Genomic DNA, 13,009 nt, shown 5'->3' on the forward strand with positions numbered 1-13,009 from the left:
TAACACAAGCCAATAGCTATGTATTTAAGTGGCTAGAAGTTGTTCACTTCTATTTTCGTACTTTGGATATGCTTTGTTTTGTTATCTCTGGTAACTACCTTGATTTTGCTGAGTAACTGTACTAGCTTGTTGGGTGGTCATCTTAGAATCTGCTGTTGCTGAGCCTTGAATATGGTATCTTATTGTCCATGCTATTTGCAAGTGTTTTGCACTTCCACCTGTTCCTTTTAACTGACTTTCTTGACAGAAATTTTCTTTTTTTTGGTTTTCTTTTTTTTTCCCCCTCTCCTTTCTGCTGAGTTTCCTAAATCAGTGGAAGTTATAATCACATTCTCTATCAGTTTGTATCTTAATATTCCTTGAACCCAGAAACTAATTTTAAACAAACTTGACAGACATCGAAGTTAAATTTTTTTTGAGTTTTATGAAAACTGATGATTGGCAATAGGAAAGGGGGCCCAACTTAAATACAGACAACAGTTCAACTGGTTCAGCAGATGTTGAGTCAATGTGTCAAACAGTTAGTTCATGCATACTTTGAGGTAAATATGTGCTGTCTCTTGCCTGCCAAAAATGTACATGTTGAGCATGCAGGAATTGGAATACAGAATATGGGGTATGGGAATGGGACATACAGAGTATGGAAAGAAACAGAAGGTGAAGTGGAAAGAAGAATTTGGAGGAACTGTAAGAGAGGGACCTAGGAATGTGGAGCAAGGAAAGGACAATTCCTGATATTGCAGAATGTTAGGGAACCCCTGCGGGAAATGAGGTCATTCCTTTAGGACAGTAAGTGACAAGCATGAGAATGTGCAGGAATCCAGTCTTCCTGAGTTCAGCTGCTCAAGAACATAAGCAAGCCATTTTTTTTCCTGACAGTAATGAGTAATCTTATGAGAATATCAAATTTAAATACATTCTGGTTGTTTGCATAATGGCTTTTTGGTAATATAATCAGCTGAATTCTTTGCCTTATAGTAATTGAAGTGTTGGTTCTTGTTGCTGCTACTATTATCAAATGCAAACAGTAGCAAAACTGCTACTATTATCAAGTGTATAGAGGAACTCCAGATCCTGTGTCCTCACAGAGGATTAGCTAGTGAATGATTTATCTAAATTCTACCCACTTGTAGGGCTTTGTGGAGAAACCTAGAAGCCCGAGGAATAGGAATTGAAATTCACACCTTGGTTTCCTAACGATGTGGATTTAAGGGGATCTACAATATAAATGCTAATGATAAAACCTAGAATTTCCTATAGAGCTGTATTATCCGTAGCTTAGAGCTGTGTCTAGTACTGTTGGAAGGTTGTTTCACTTTGATTCAGCATATATAGATTTTATTTTTTTTAAGTCAGTAGCAGAGTTTAATTCTCCTTTGCCCTATGTTTCCACACATTAAAGTTACATTTGAAGATAAAAAACGGGAGAACTTTGAACGTGGCAATCTAGAACTTGAGAAACGGAGGCAGGCTCTCCTGGAACAGCAACGCAAAGAACAAGAACGTCTAGCACAGCTGGAACGGGCAGAGCAGGAAAGGAAAGAACGTGAGCGGCAGGAGCAAGAACGTAAAAGACAACTGGAGCTAGAGAAACAGTTGGAAAAACAACGGGAATTGGAACGACAGAGAGAAGAGGAAAGGAGGAAAGAAATAGAAAGAAGAGAGGTAACCTACTGGATAAAAAGGTGGAAGCTGCCTACTGGCAGCTGTGCTTGATTAGAACAAAATCTAATGTGTATACTAAATATTTTGCCATAATTTTTAGTAAGCAAACATTTAAAGAATGAACTTCGATTTCTGGAATTTTGGAGATGAAGAAAGAGTTAGATATCTGTTTATTTTTCATCAACATCTGAACATGTGAAATGAATGGATGAGATATTTGGATCTAGGACAATGTGCTCCTAACCTCTGGCTTACTTAAAAATAGTAATTAATTTCTTGACCTAAAGAGATGCTTGAATGAATGAAGAAAAACTTAGGGCATTGGTGGCATTCATGATTCATGGCATAGTTAATATGTTAAAGAAAACACATACTGGTTAACTTACAAAGCTATGATTTACTCATATTGCCGAATAATGATGCAGTCAGTGCAGTCATATTTGACTATTCTTTGCAAAGCTTCAGAATGTCTAGTGTTGGAGGCTGGAAAGAGATTTGATGCTATCCTGGAGAGTTCTTCAAGTCTTAATGTGAAACAACTTGTTAAATCAAAAAACTGGATCTTGGGAAACAGAATAAAATAGAGTAATATTCTGTTTGGTCACCTATCTGCTATACAGCGAAGCCCCATTTCACCAGTGCTTTCAAGTGAGCATTTAAACAATTGAGCAATTTCTGTTCTTAGAGGCACATATTTTAGTCCAGAGCTTAGCCGTGTGTTTATATTAATGTTTGGATTGCACAGGAGAATCTGAATATGAGTGATTAGAATAGTTTCTCAGAATAGATTTTCTTTTTTTTTTTCTTTCTCCAAATGGTTACAGGCTGCAAAACGGGAACTTGAGAGGCAGCGGCAACTGGAGTGGGAGCGTAATCGTAGGCAAGAACTACTAAATCAAAGAAACAAAGAACAAGAGGATATAGTTGTTCTGAAGGCAAAGAAGAAGACCTTAGAATTTGAGCTGGAAGCTCTAGTAAGTGATCACGTTGCAGATAAAACACACAAGCACCATATTGGCTGTGATATTGCCATGTTTATTTTCTATAATTTCAACTTCTGAATCTGGAATAAAAGTATTTTTTAAATCCTGACTTGCATGACAAACCATTCTGGTAAAAAGAGATATCTATCTTATCTTTTTTTTTTTTTCTTTTTTTTCCCCCCAAGAATGATAAGAAAAATCAGTTGGAGGGAAAGCTTCGAGATATCAGATGTCGGCTGTCTACCCAAAGACAAGAAATTGAAAGTACAAATAAATCTAGAGAACTGAGAATTGCAGAAATCACCCATTTGCAACAGCAGCTACAGGTGAGAAAACATTCTCTAATTCTGTTCTTAGCCTTGCGTTTTGACCTCCTCAACTGCATCAAGATCCTGAGCAAACTTGCCGCAATCTATGTGGTGTTTTTTCTTGTACATAAGGAATTGTTGTAGATAATTTGTCATTCTTTTATATGAATGTTCTTCAGACATGTCCAGGAATTGCTTCCTACACTTGAAGGTGTGTCTGGGGGATGAGAATGAAATTTTACGACATGTATTTTTGTTGGCAGTGATTACTATGTGTGTGCTGAAAGAAAGAATTGAGTTCAGTGAGGTGGCTTGTTGATGATTCTTTGTCTTTTTTAATTATAAAATAATGAACTTTCAAAATTGAAGATACCAGTTAAACCAGTCATTTCTTGGTCTAACCCTGGCATTTGTCTTTCCTACTTCACTATCTGAAATTCTAAGTCAAATTAAAGATGGAATTGAATAAGTCTCTGCTTTTAGTGAAAGAATATTCTTTGCAATTTGTAAAGGTTCCTAGATGAGTGGTAGTATTTGATTTAGGGATTTTTTTCTTTATTAAATATTTTGTATCACTTGAAATGAATTACTGGCCAGTAATAGGGGCTCTCAGTGTTTTTGTACCACTACACAGAGAATCTCAAACTTAGGAGTAAAATGTGTCTTAAAAGCTAATCCAACTGTTCCATTTCAGCTTTCTAAGCATAATTAATATTCATTCATTGTACATTCACTTGAACAAGACCAGACCTTGAAAGTTCCAAGTTTTTTGTTTTATGTATAGAATTTTTTTGACATTTTTTCCTTTTCTTTTTTTTTTTTTTCCTGAAAACATCTTGCATTTCTATTTTGTATATTTGTATACACCATTACACCTTTCACAATACCTCTTTGTTTTGGCAGCAGGTTGTTGCAAGGAGTATAATTAGGAATCATATTCTTGCACAGTGTTTGTGTCCACTTGATGCAAACAGTAGCAAATAATAGATGCTTGTGACATAAACAACTGCCATAGTTAGGCTCGAAATCACTCTTCTCTCTTTAATGAAATACTCCTGTATTGGCAACTGAAAATGTGAAGGCAAACAGCATTGAATCAAGTGTTTAGGAAATAAAGTTACACTTAGCACTACTGGCTCAAAGAGACAAAAAACTTGATGCTTGATAAAATGTGTGGAAAAGCCCTCAACTTGAATAAGTTGAAGACTATTGATATTATGTGCCGAGCCAATTCCATGTAAAGGCAACAACCACCTGAATTTCCCTCTAACCTTTCTATTCCAAAAGCTTTCCATAGAAATAGTCTGAGGTACTGTAACTCGCTCCAGAAGAAGCTAAGCAGCTACGTAGACATCAATAGCATAAATGCTATTTCAACAAATTGAATGGATTTCATATCCTGCTTTCATATGTCATTTCTGTTAACTTGGTAATTTTTGTTCAGTTACTCTCTGTAGTCAGAAAAGGTAAAGTATCTCTTTGCTTTTGTCATAATGTAACAAATTAAGAGGGAAGAAAATGATATGTTACTGTAAAAAGCTGTAAGCTGTTAATGTTATAGTAAAGACCAATGTGGTACAGTTGAGTTAGGGTCCCATTATAACAAATATCATAAAAAAAAGAAGTGAGAGAATATCATTATTATGAAGAACTTGGAATGAGCTTCCACAGCTGGGTATAATAAATGGAGAGTGCAGAGGGAATGAAAAAAATGTGAAGTCAACATTATTGGGAAACGATTAATGAGAAATCTATCTACCATTAGATGTGCTAAAATAGCTTATTAAAAAGTACAAGATAAACAACAGACAGTGTTCTCTGTAGACCCATTAACAATTTTTGAATTTTTAATCATATCCTTGGCTGATAGTAGACGTGCTTTTTCCTTACCTATGGCTTTTATGCATCAGTTCAAACTACATCACCATGAAAGGAAAAATTAAGGAGGGCAGAGGGATTCTTCACCTTCGTAACATTTGGTTTTTGCTACCCAATCACAATGGTTGAAAGGAGATTACTTTTTTTTTTTCTTGGCTTCAGCGTTTTGACACCACTTTGAAATTTTACTGAAACATCTGACGAAGTACAATGGATTTTGCACAGTTGTCTACATTTTACTCTTGTTTTGGAATCACTAGTATGTTTGTAGTGATTTTTAACCATCTCTGGTCATTGTAATCTCTAATAGATGGTATGTACCCAGCAGCTTAGTTAATGCCTATTCTCTAAATTACTTTGTTCACGACAACTGTGAGAGCTCTTCTGTAATGAAAATCACATTTGCCTTTCTTGGCGGTTGTTTCGTTGGGTTTTTGGTTTTGAAATTTTGTTGTTTGGTTTGGGTGTTTGGTGGGTATTTTTGTTTTTTTGGGGGTTTTGTTTTGATGTTTTGGGTTTGGTTTTTGGGGGTTTTTTTGGTGTTTTTTTTTTTTTTTTTTTTAAGGTTGACAGCTATAGCTGTGGCTTTGTGGTATTATCTTCTCTTAGTTGATCGCTGATGTTGACCACTATATTTTAGTTCGTGTTGCTTGAAGGGTTTATCACTATTGTGATCTCAGAAAGAAGTGTTACTACTTAGTAGAAAAGGCCAGATTTTACCTGGGGAGAACCTAAAAGAGTGGATAGCTTTTTCCTGAAAAAAAGATTAGTTTCTAAAATATCGTATAAATTTTACTACCTGATTTGTGGAGAAACACTGAAACAATAAGTGACTTTTTAAAAAGGAGATTTTGATCCTCTAAACAATAGATTAAAAAGTCAATATTTTTAGTTACCTTTGTAGGATGATACATCTTCACTTGGAAATATTTTAGTTCAATACATCTGACACTTGCTATGGAAAGATGAGTTAATTCAAAGGAGTAATTATTCTTCAACCTATTAATTAGTTTCAGGATGGAGTTTGATTAAACTTGTAAAAGAAATTGTATAACAATCTTGGGTGATGAAAATTTGTGCTAGTTAAATGAATCTGTGGAGTCTGGTAGAGTGGTATCTCCAGGGATGTTTGGAAGTATTCCACCTTTCAAACATCTGAAGTGTATGTGTTTGAATCATGTTTATACTGTCTGCAGGGCTTCTGCTAGTTACCTGCAGGGATTATTTGCCTCCTTGATGAACACCTTGGCTCCCAAGTAATTTGGCTTTCCTCTGAAGCACTTGGAAGCAGGGTATGTGGCAGACACTTAAGATGTATGGTGATATCTCAGTTTCTCGTATGCCCTCTTGCTCAAGGTGTAGGATCTGAAGAGAACTTTTCCTCGTTAGATTTGCAGGAACTGTTTTTTGATTGCTTTGTTTGCCTTCTACTGCCATGTGGGGCATTATTCAATTCTTGGAAATTTCTTGTTGCATGAAGCTTCAGTGTTAGTGATGCCATTAATTTCTTCCATCTATTTCTTCAGTACTACTAAATGATGTGGAAAATAAATGCTGTGGATGCTCTTGGAATAGATGCTTATTTGCATGGTTGTCTGTGATTTCAGGAAACAAAACTTGACCCTCATGATTCCTTGATATTCTCATCCTTAAATACTCTCCGAACTATTCTGTGTGTTAAGATAGAGTAGTCTGGAATTTAGACATAATCTGGCCTTTAAAAATAAACAGCTAAGGTTAGGATTGCATTCCACCCTGAAATACTGTCCTGTGTTACATTTTGTGCTTGAAGAATGATAATTTTTCTGTAAATCCTGTTTCATTTTGATATCCATTCTGCTGTTTGGCTTATCTAAATGGTTCTTGAATTGGAATAGTACAATTTTGATATCCCCGTGTTTTGAAAGATGATTTCCTTTCCTCTTTCTCTTCAGGTTTATCCATCAATACTTTTAGTCTACTAAATGCCACATTTCTTGGATTATATAGCTTGTAAACTTAATTTCCACGATACCCGTGTGCTATACTAATTTAATAATACTGTTTAAATATTTCATCCTGAACCATGGCATGGGGCATGCAGATATTTGAGTGGGAGGGCATGGTGGAAGGGGTAGTGTGAACACAAAGGACTGTGTTTTGCATGTGGTTTAAGAACATCATAACAGTGGTTGTTGGGAAGGAGGCAGGTCCCCTCAGGCAGATGATTTGGAAAATGCTGCATTATATATTGCTGTTTCTCATTTGCTTCTAGGTAGGTAGTAGTAGTCCCATGACAGGAGTATCTGGCCTTCATGATACCCTTGAAGGGCTGAAAAAGATCTGCTGATGCTGTAGGCAGTGCAGCTGAACAGCGAGGGACCCACATAATTCCCAATAGTCAAATGCATATTTTATCTTGATTTTGATACTTTTTGAATTTATAAAGTCCTTGAATCTGCTGCGCTATCTGTTTTCTGGAACACAGAGAGATTACAGTAGTCTGCAGTCATTGTGTAATCATAAGATTTGAGCTGTATACTGCAGAGGCCCAGTCAAAGACTGCCATGAGGGAGTCAGCATGGTCAACCTTGTGTTCTTGTACAAAACCTAAAAACTTCTCATGGGACTTACTCTGGTATTAAGTGATAAAGTGACATTTATTCCTAGGATTGTATTATGTCATTTGCAGTCCTTCAAATTGAAGTTGTCAGATGAGAAATTGTTGATTCCTCAAAAGCCTGCAATTCAAGACAACTGCTGAAATATATTCTTTGGTTTGTCTGAAAGATGGCATGTTGACACTTAGGCAGTTTTTATAAAATAAGCTGTTTCACCTTCTGTGATGTGTTCTGATAACTTGAAGTTGGAGGTCAAGGCTTCTGAAACGTGTAGGAAGTAGCACTTCATCCTCCAGAAAGAGCAAGGATTATGTATGATATATATCCACCAAAGGAGGAATTTGTCATTCAAAGGGTCTCCTGTAATGTATTGGTGTACAGTATTAGGACCGTGTGTTGAAATTGAGAGAGATCATAATCCTCTTTCAAGAGTGCTAATCAAGAAATCTAGGACTCAAGTGTTCTCATCTAACAGAACATGTTTTGCATAGCTTTGAGCCATAATATATTCCCTTGAAGTGAAAGCCTTTATTTTCTCTTATTTAAAGAAACTGTAAATATTTGTATTCCTATTCCTGGTAAAAGTTAATATTAATTTATTAAAATGAGAATTAAACAGTATGTGCTGGTGTTAATATTTCCTGGAATCCATCCATGTCTTTTTTTCCCAGAATTTCAAGTAATTACAAGCCCAGTTACATATTCAATGAGAATCAGTTCTCAAGTAATATGCTTAAATTTGATATAGTCAATTTTTTGTATTGGCACAGAACTATGCCTGAGTGGTAGTAACACACAGGTAGTGTTTGGTTAATAACAATAACACATAATTTAGTGTGGGAAAAGTAGAATCATTTCAGAAAGAAATGCAAATGAGAGGTCATATGGCTAAAGTCATCCCTCACCTTTTTGTCTCTTTCTCTTGTTTTCTCTCTCCTTGTTATAATCCATTCAGGAATCACAGCAGATGCTTGGAAGGTTGATTCCAGAAAAGCAATTGCTTAATGATCAGCTGAAGCAAGTTCAACAGAATAGTTTGCACAGTAAGTATACTTTTATGCATGTCTAAGTTTGTATAGGACATAATGCTGCATTGCAATCTAGTCTGTAATTTTGGGTTTTTCTGTGTTGCAAGATGCATGTTGAAGAATGTTGCTTTCTATGATCTAAAATTCTCTGTCTAAGAAAATGCTATTTGACAATATGTTTAAAACCAGGAGATTCTCTTCTTACTATCAAAAGAGCCTTAGAAGCCAAGGAACTAGCACGTCAACAGCTTCGAGACCAACTAGATGAAGTAGAAAAAGAAACCAGATCTAAACTTCAGGAAATTGATATTTTCAATAATCAACTGAAGGTAATCCTAGACTTTTTAACCATTTCTTCTAAATGTTCAGTTAATTATTTTCTAACTTGATTATGGACTGAACTAGAATGATTAATTTAGAATGCCAGTTTCGTGAACATTCTCAAATTATCTTTTTGAGAGTTTTTTGGGGTATGAGGGTGGTTTTATTGTTTTTAAGAAAATACTACTTAGCATCCATACTCAGAGTTTGAATCAGTTTTATCTGCAGAATCTATGTAAGAATAAATTTGAGCTCTGATTCCAGATCCATGATTGCAAATATGAAATTGCTGGTTTCTGCCGTTTTGCGTCAAAGAAGTGCAAGACTCCAGTAGGTCAGCAAATCTGCTGGAATCAGTACTTCAAATTGAAATCTTTATTCAAGAAACTTGTTTTTCTACTGACACACAGAATTTTTATCTGCTGTTGTAAGCTCATACTTGTTCCTGAATGTAGTTGTCTGTTGTTTGTGGTTTCATGCTTTATTGATCAGTCTTTTGTTAAAACTATGTGATTTTTGTTTATTTCTGCACAAGAAAATGACAGAAATTGCAAAAGTTAGGGGAATTGTTCTGCAAAGAGAAGTTATAAATCAGTCTTTGGTTACAAACTTTGACTAGCATTCTTTTTTCATAAAATATTCTAATGTTAAAGTAGTCTATCTGCTAATTCAACTGATGGTTTCTGCTGAAAGCTGACTAGAAAAGTACCTAATTTCCTGCAGGGAATTGTTCTACAAGTATTTAGAAGGAAAAAGCTATGATAGGTACACTAACCCTTCTGCAGACGTTTTGAAACTACATCAACCATGATTACATCATATGCCTTAGAATGGAAGGTGTATTTGAAGTTAAGCAACAAATAGCTTGTTTGAACATTAAAGTTGTTAATAATTATAGGAAAAATTATTCCTGGGGACCATACCACTGCCTGTTTCAATGCCAATTCAGAGATGACTCTCACAATCTTAGGCAGGGAGGTAGGAAGAAGAGAATCTCTGCAGAGTTGTAAGAGACACAGACAATCAAAATGTGCACAATTTATTCTAAAAGAAAACACAATGGTTCGCCTCAATTTTTTTTTTATACATGTTTTTTGGACACATGTTAACATGTAATGCTTTTTGGGTGATTGTTCTTTTAAATGGAGTCCTTTTGAAGCATTTTGTGGATAAATATAAACAAAGGATATTAATTCTAAGATTAGTGTCAGCATTTGGTTTGATCATAAATGACCTAAACAGTTTATAAATGGGCAGAGAGGTGAATAATTTTAGTGCTGTGACAGTAGCAAAACGCACGCCAAGACCAAACAAAATGAAGTATTTTAAATAGTGAAGAACTCAACAAGTAACAAGCTAATGATAATTAAAAATAGAAGATGCAAATTAAACAGACATTGACAGTGATTTATCAGAATATCTGCCATCTATCCAAGAATACAGTGAGTCGTAAACTATTTTAAAATTTAATGGGAAAATTGATTTCTGTGTTCAAATCTTAATATTTAGAGTTATCATTTTAAATACTGAAAATGAGTGATGTAGACAGTTCTTTGGGAAGACTTCAGCAAGCTTTCTCTGGCTTGAGGATATTGTGTTCTTAATTTTGTAACATGTAGAAGCAGTGCTTTAATAGGAAGACTACTTTTCAATACTGTATGTTGGTATTTTTGCCTTGCTGCAGCTTGCTTTGCTTTCTTGGAAGAGGTGAGTTTAGGAGAGGCAATTGTACTATTGAAACCGAGCAGGTGGGAGCTTAATTCAGAGAGTTTTATCTTCCCCCTTTTGTAGTTTCATTAGATATGCAAAATGTATTTTGGTGGGCCTGGATGATTTTATTACTAGATTTAAATATCTACAAAGGCATATATACCTTTTCGTGGACTCAGCATGGGTGGTTGTAGTCCTCCCAATGCCAGAGAAACTGTTTAGACAATGCTGTGTGTGCAGCAGTGATTTAATGGCTATTGTTGTTCTGGAGGGAGTTCTCAGAATGCCTTGCATATGAGACTTTATGGACAAAGCTAGTGAAAGCATCTCTGAGGCTTATGGTTTTATTAGGGTTTCGAGAAGTGGAAAATCTGTTTGTAAATCTGGCAGAACACACCTATCTCTTAAGTAATAATATTGCTCAAAACAGAGTAGTCTGGGAACTTGCATAAATCTCAGATACTTCTACCTGTTTATTTTTAAAATGTACTTTTATTAATTAAATTAAAACCTAATTTCTTTAATCAAGGCTGCTTCTAAATTATCTTGTGGGTTTAAAACTGATAGAGCAGATCACCATTAAAAAAGTCCTACTTTGTGCTTCAGTGTACTAATGGAGATGCACAATTGCTGGGATGGCTGTTAGGATGGAGCACCATAACTGACACTGTCACATGCAGCTTTTGTACTCTGACAGGTGATGGAGAGGCACTGGTGCTTTCCTTGTCTTTTATAATCCAGCTAGCTTCTGGGCGAGAAGCAGAATGATGTGGTACTGTTTGCGAACTCCCCCTCAGAAAAGCGTATCTAAATAATCTTTAGGTATATACCACCTTACAGCATTTCACACTTATTTCCTACAGGGAGAGGAAGTAATACATGTTTTTACTTAGTCAAAATGCTTAATTTAATAGAAAACAACCAAAATTGTAAATATGTAAGCTACTGCTCCCTTAGTACTAGTGTATGCCAAACTAGTTTGATGAAATGCTTGAGAGACAGGGTAGTTGACAGCAACATTAAATTATAAACTTTTGTCGTTGTTGAGATTTATTCCTTACTGACTATGAATATTGGTTACATTATCTCCTATGTGAATGTATCCTTAAAGTTTGCAAAACTGTTTCTGATTCATTCTCTTGAAATAGGCTATGCTTGATAGTGAATACAGAAATATGCTGTCATAGTACAAGATAAAATGAAGACTGTAACTGGTATCAAGCATTCCTTTTCATTAATGAGACCATAAGGTTTACCTAATATTCCAATATATTTTAGGTTATAGGTCGAGTTGTTAATACCATACTCCTATACATTGGATTGTACTGGATTTGCCTCCATATTGTAGCTTTTATATTCTCTAGTAAGTGAATTCTTGAAACAAGAGTTGAATTACCTCATCTTTGCTTCATGTCTTAATAGCATATGTGAGTGACTAGGGAGATAAATTAAATACTTTTTTTCCACTGGATCTTTTCTTATCCCTCCAAAAGAACTGATTTAAAGTTCTTCTGATTAGTCCTTTGGAGCTCAAGTACTTCAGTTACTTTAGTTTCAAGTTAACGTCTCAAGAGTTGGAAATGTTCATAGAATTTGGTTACTTTTCAAAAACTTTCTAGAGTACAAAATGTTATTAATATTTCAAAACAGGTAGTTTCAAGAATCTTTGTTGACTATCTTTAGGTAGAACCACATGGTTTTTGGAAACTGTTAGCACTTGATTGACAGAGAAATCGGTACCTTAGCCTGCGGCTGGTCAGCTATCCTTTTAAATCATATTTGATGCATTTTATGAGAGTAGATACTAGTCTTGTGATTGTGCTGTATCTGGTTATAGAGCAGGTGACTGAGTTTGTAGCAAGGTTGAAAGTTGGGCTACTTTTTTGTGTCCTGAATTACAGTTGAAGGAGTCTAACTTCCATTACTCTTTAAAAATCTTAGCCCAGAAACCTAAGAATTAAAATTTATATATATATTTGTAAAATGTAGCTATGCACTTGTTTATTTTCTCTATGTTATAAGATAAACCTGTGGAATAGAAGGCTTTATATTAAGTTTCTTGTTTGTATATGTATAGCCCTACTAGAATTTACCTTTGCAAATTCTTTCTACATTCAGTGTGAATTTACATTTAAATGTTACAAAGGTTGGCCATTGCACACTGTCAAATAAAGCAATAATAATTCTTAATATGGTCTTTGTCTTCAGAGACCAAATATTAATTTCATATAGCGTAGAAGAATCAAGTATTTAAAGCTTATCAGTGTTATTGCACAGGAGAAGATAACTAATAAATTAGTGTTTCTGAAATGCATTAGTCTTGCGGAGAAGCTATTCTCAGTGCCTGGAAAAAGTGGTGAACAAGTAGAATCGAGTTCTTAAAAATGTTCTACATTTTGTGTCATGTTCCAGTTGTTGTCAGTCCCTGTCTAGTCAGTGTGCACTGGACAAGTCTTGCATATGAATGCCTGTTTACATTTGAGCATTTCTTTCTTCCAGTCAGTGGCAATGGAAGA

General features: G+C 35.2%; 1 protein-coding gene across 6 annotated transcripts in view; it reads left to right on the forward strand.

Moving 5' to 3' along the window:
- Positions 1 to 13,009, forward strand: part of ITSN1 (intersectin 1) — a 141,501-nt gene that overhangs the window by 56,268 nt on the left and 72,224 nt on the right. For all 6 annotated transcript variants that reach the window (XM_030471446.1, XM_030471462.1, XM_030471452.1 and 3 more), the window contains 5 exons: positions 1,403 to 1,665; positions 2,490 to 2,639; positions 2,834 to 2,974; positions 8,390 to 8,477; positions 8,652 to 8,791. In XM_030471446.1, the coding sequence (XP_030327306.1) occupies positions 1,403 to 1,665; positions 2,490 to 2,639; positions 2,834 to 2,974; positions 8,390 to 8,477; positions 8,652 to 8,791 (782 nt within the window). The remainder of the gene's footprint in view (positions 1 to 1,402; positions 1,666 to 2,489; positions 2,640 to 2,833; positions 2,975 to 8,389; positions 8,478 to 8,651; positions 8,792 to 13,009) is intronic.

The sequence above is a fragment of the Strigops habroptila genome, chromosome 2 (genome assembly GCF_004027225.2).
Source record: "Strigops habroptila isolate Jane chromosome 2, bStrHab1.2.pri, whole genome shotgun sequence".
In the NCBI taxonomy this organism is placed as follows: Eukaryota; Metazoa; Chordata; class Aves; order Psittaciformes; family Psittacidae; genus Strigops; species Strigops habroptila.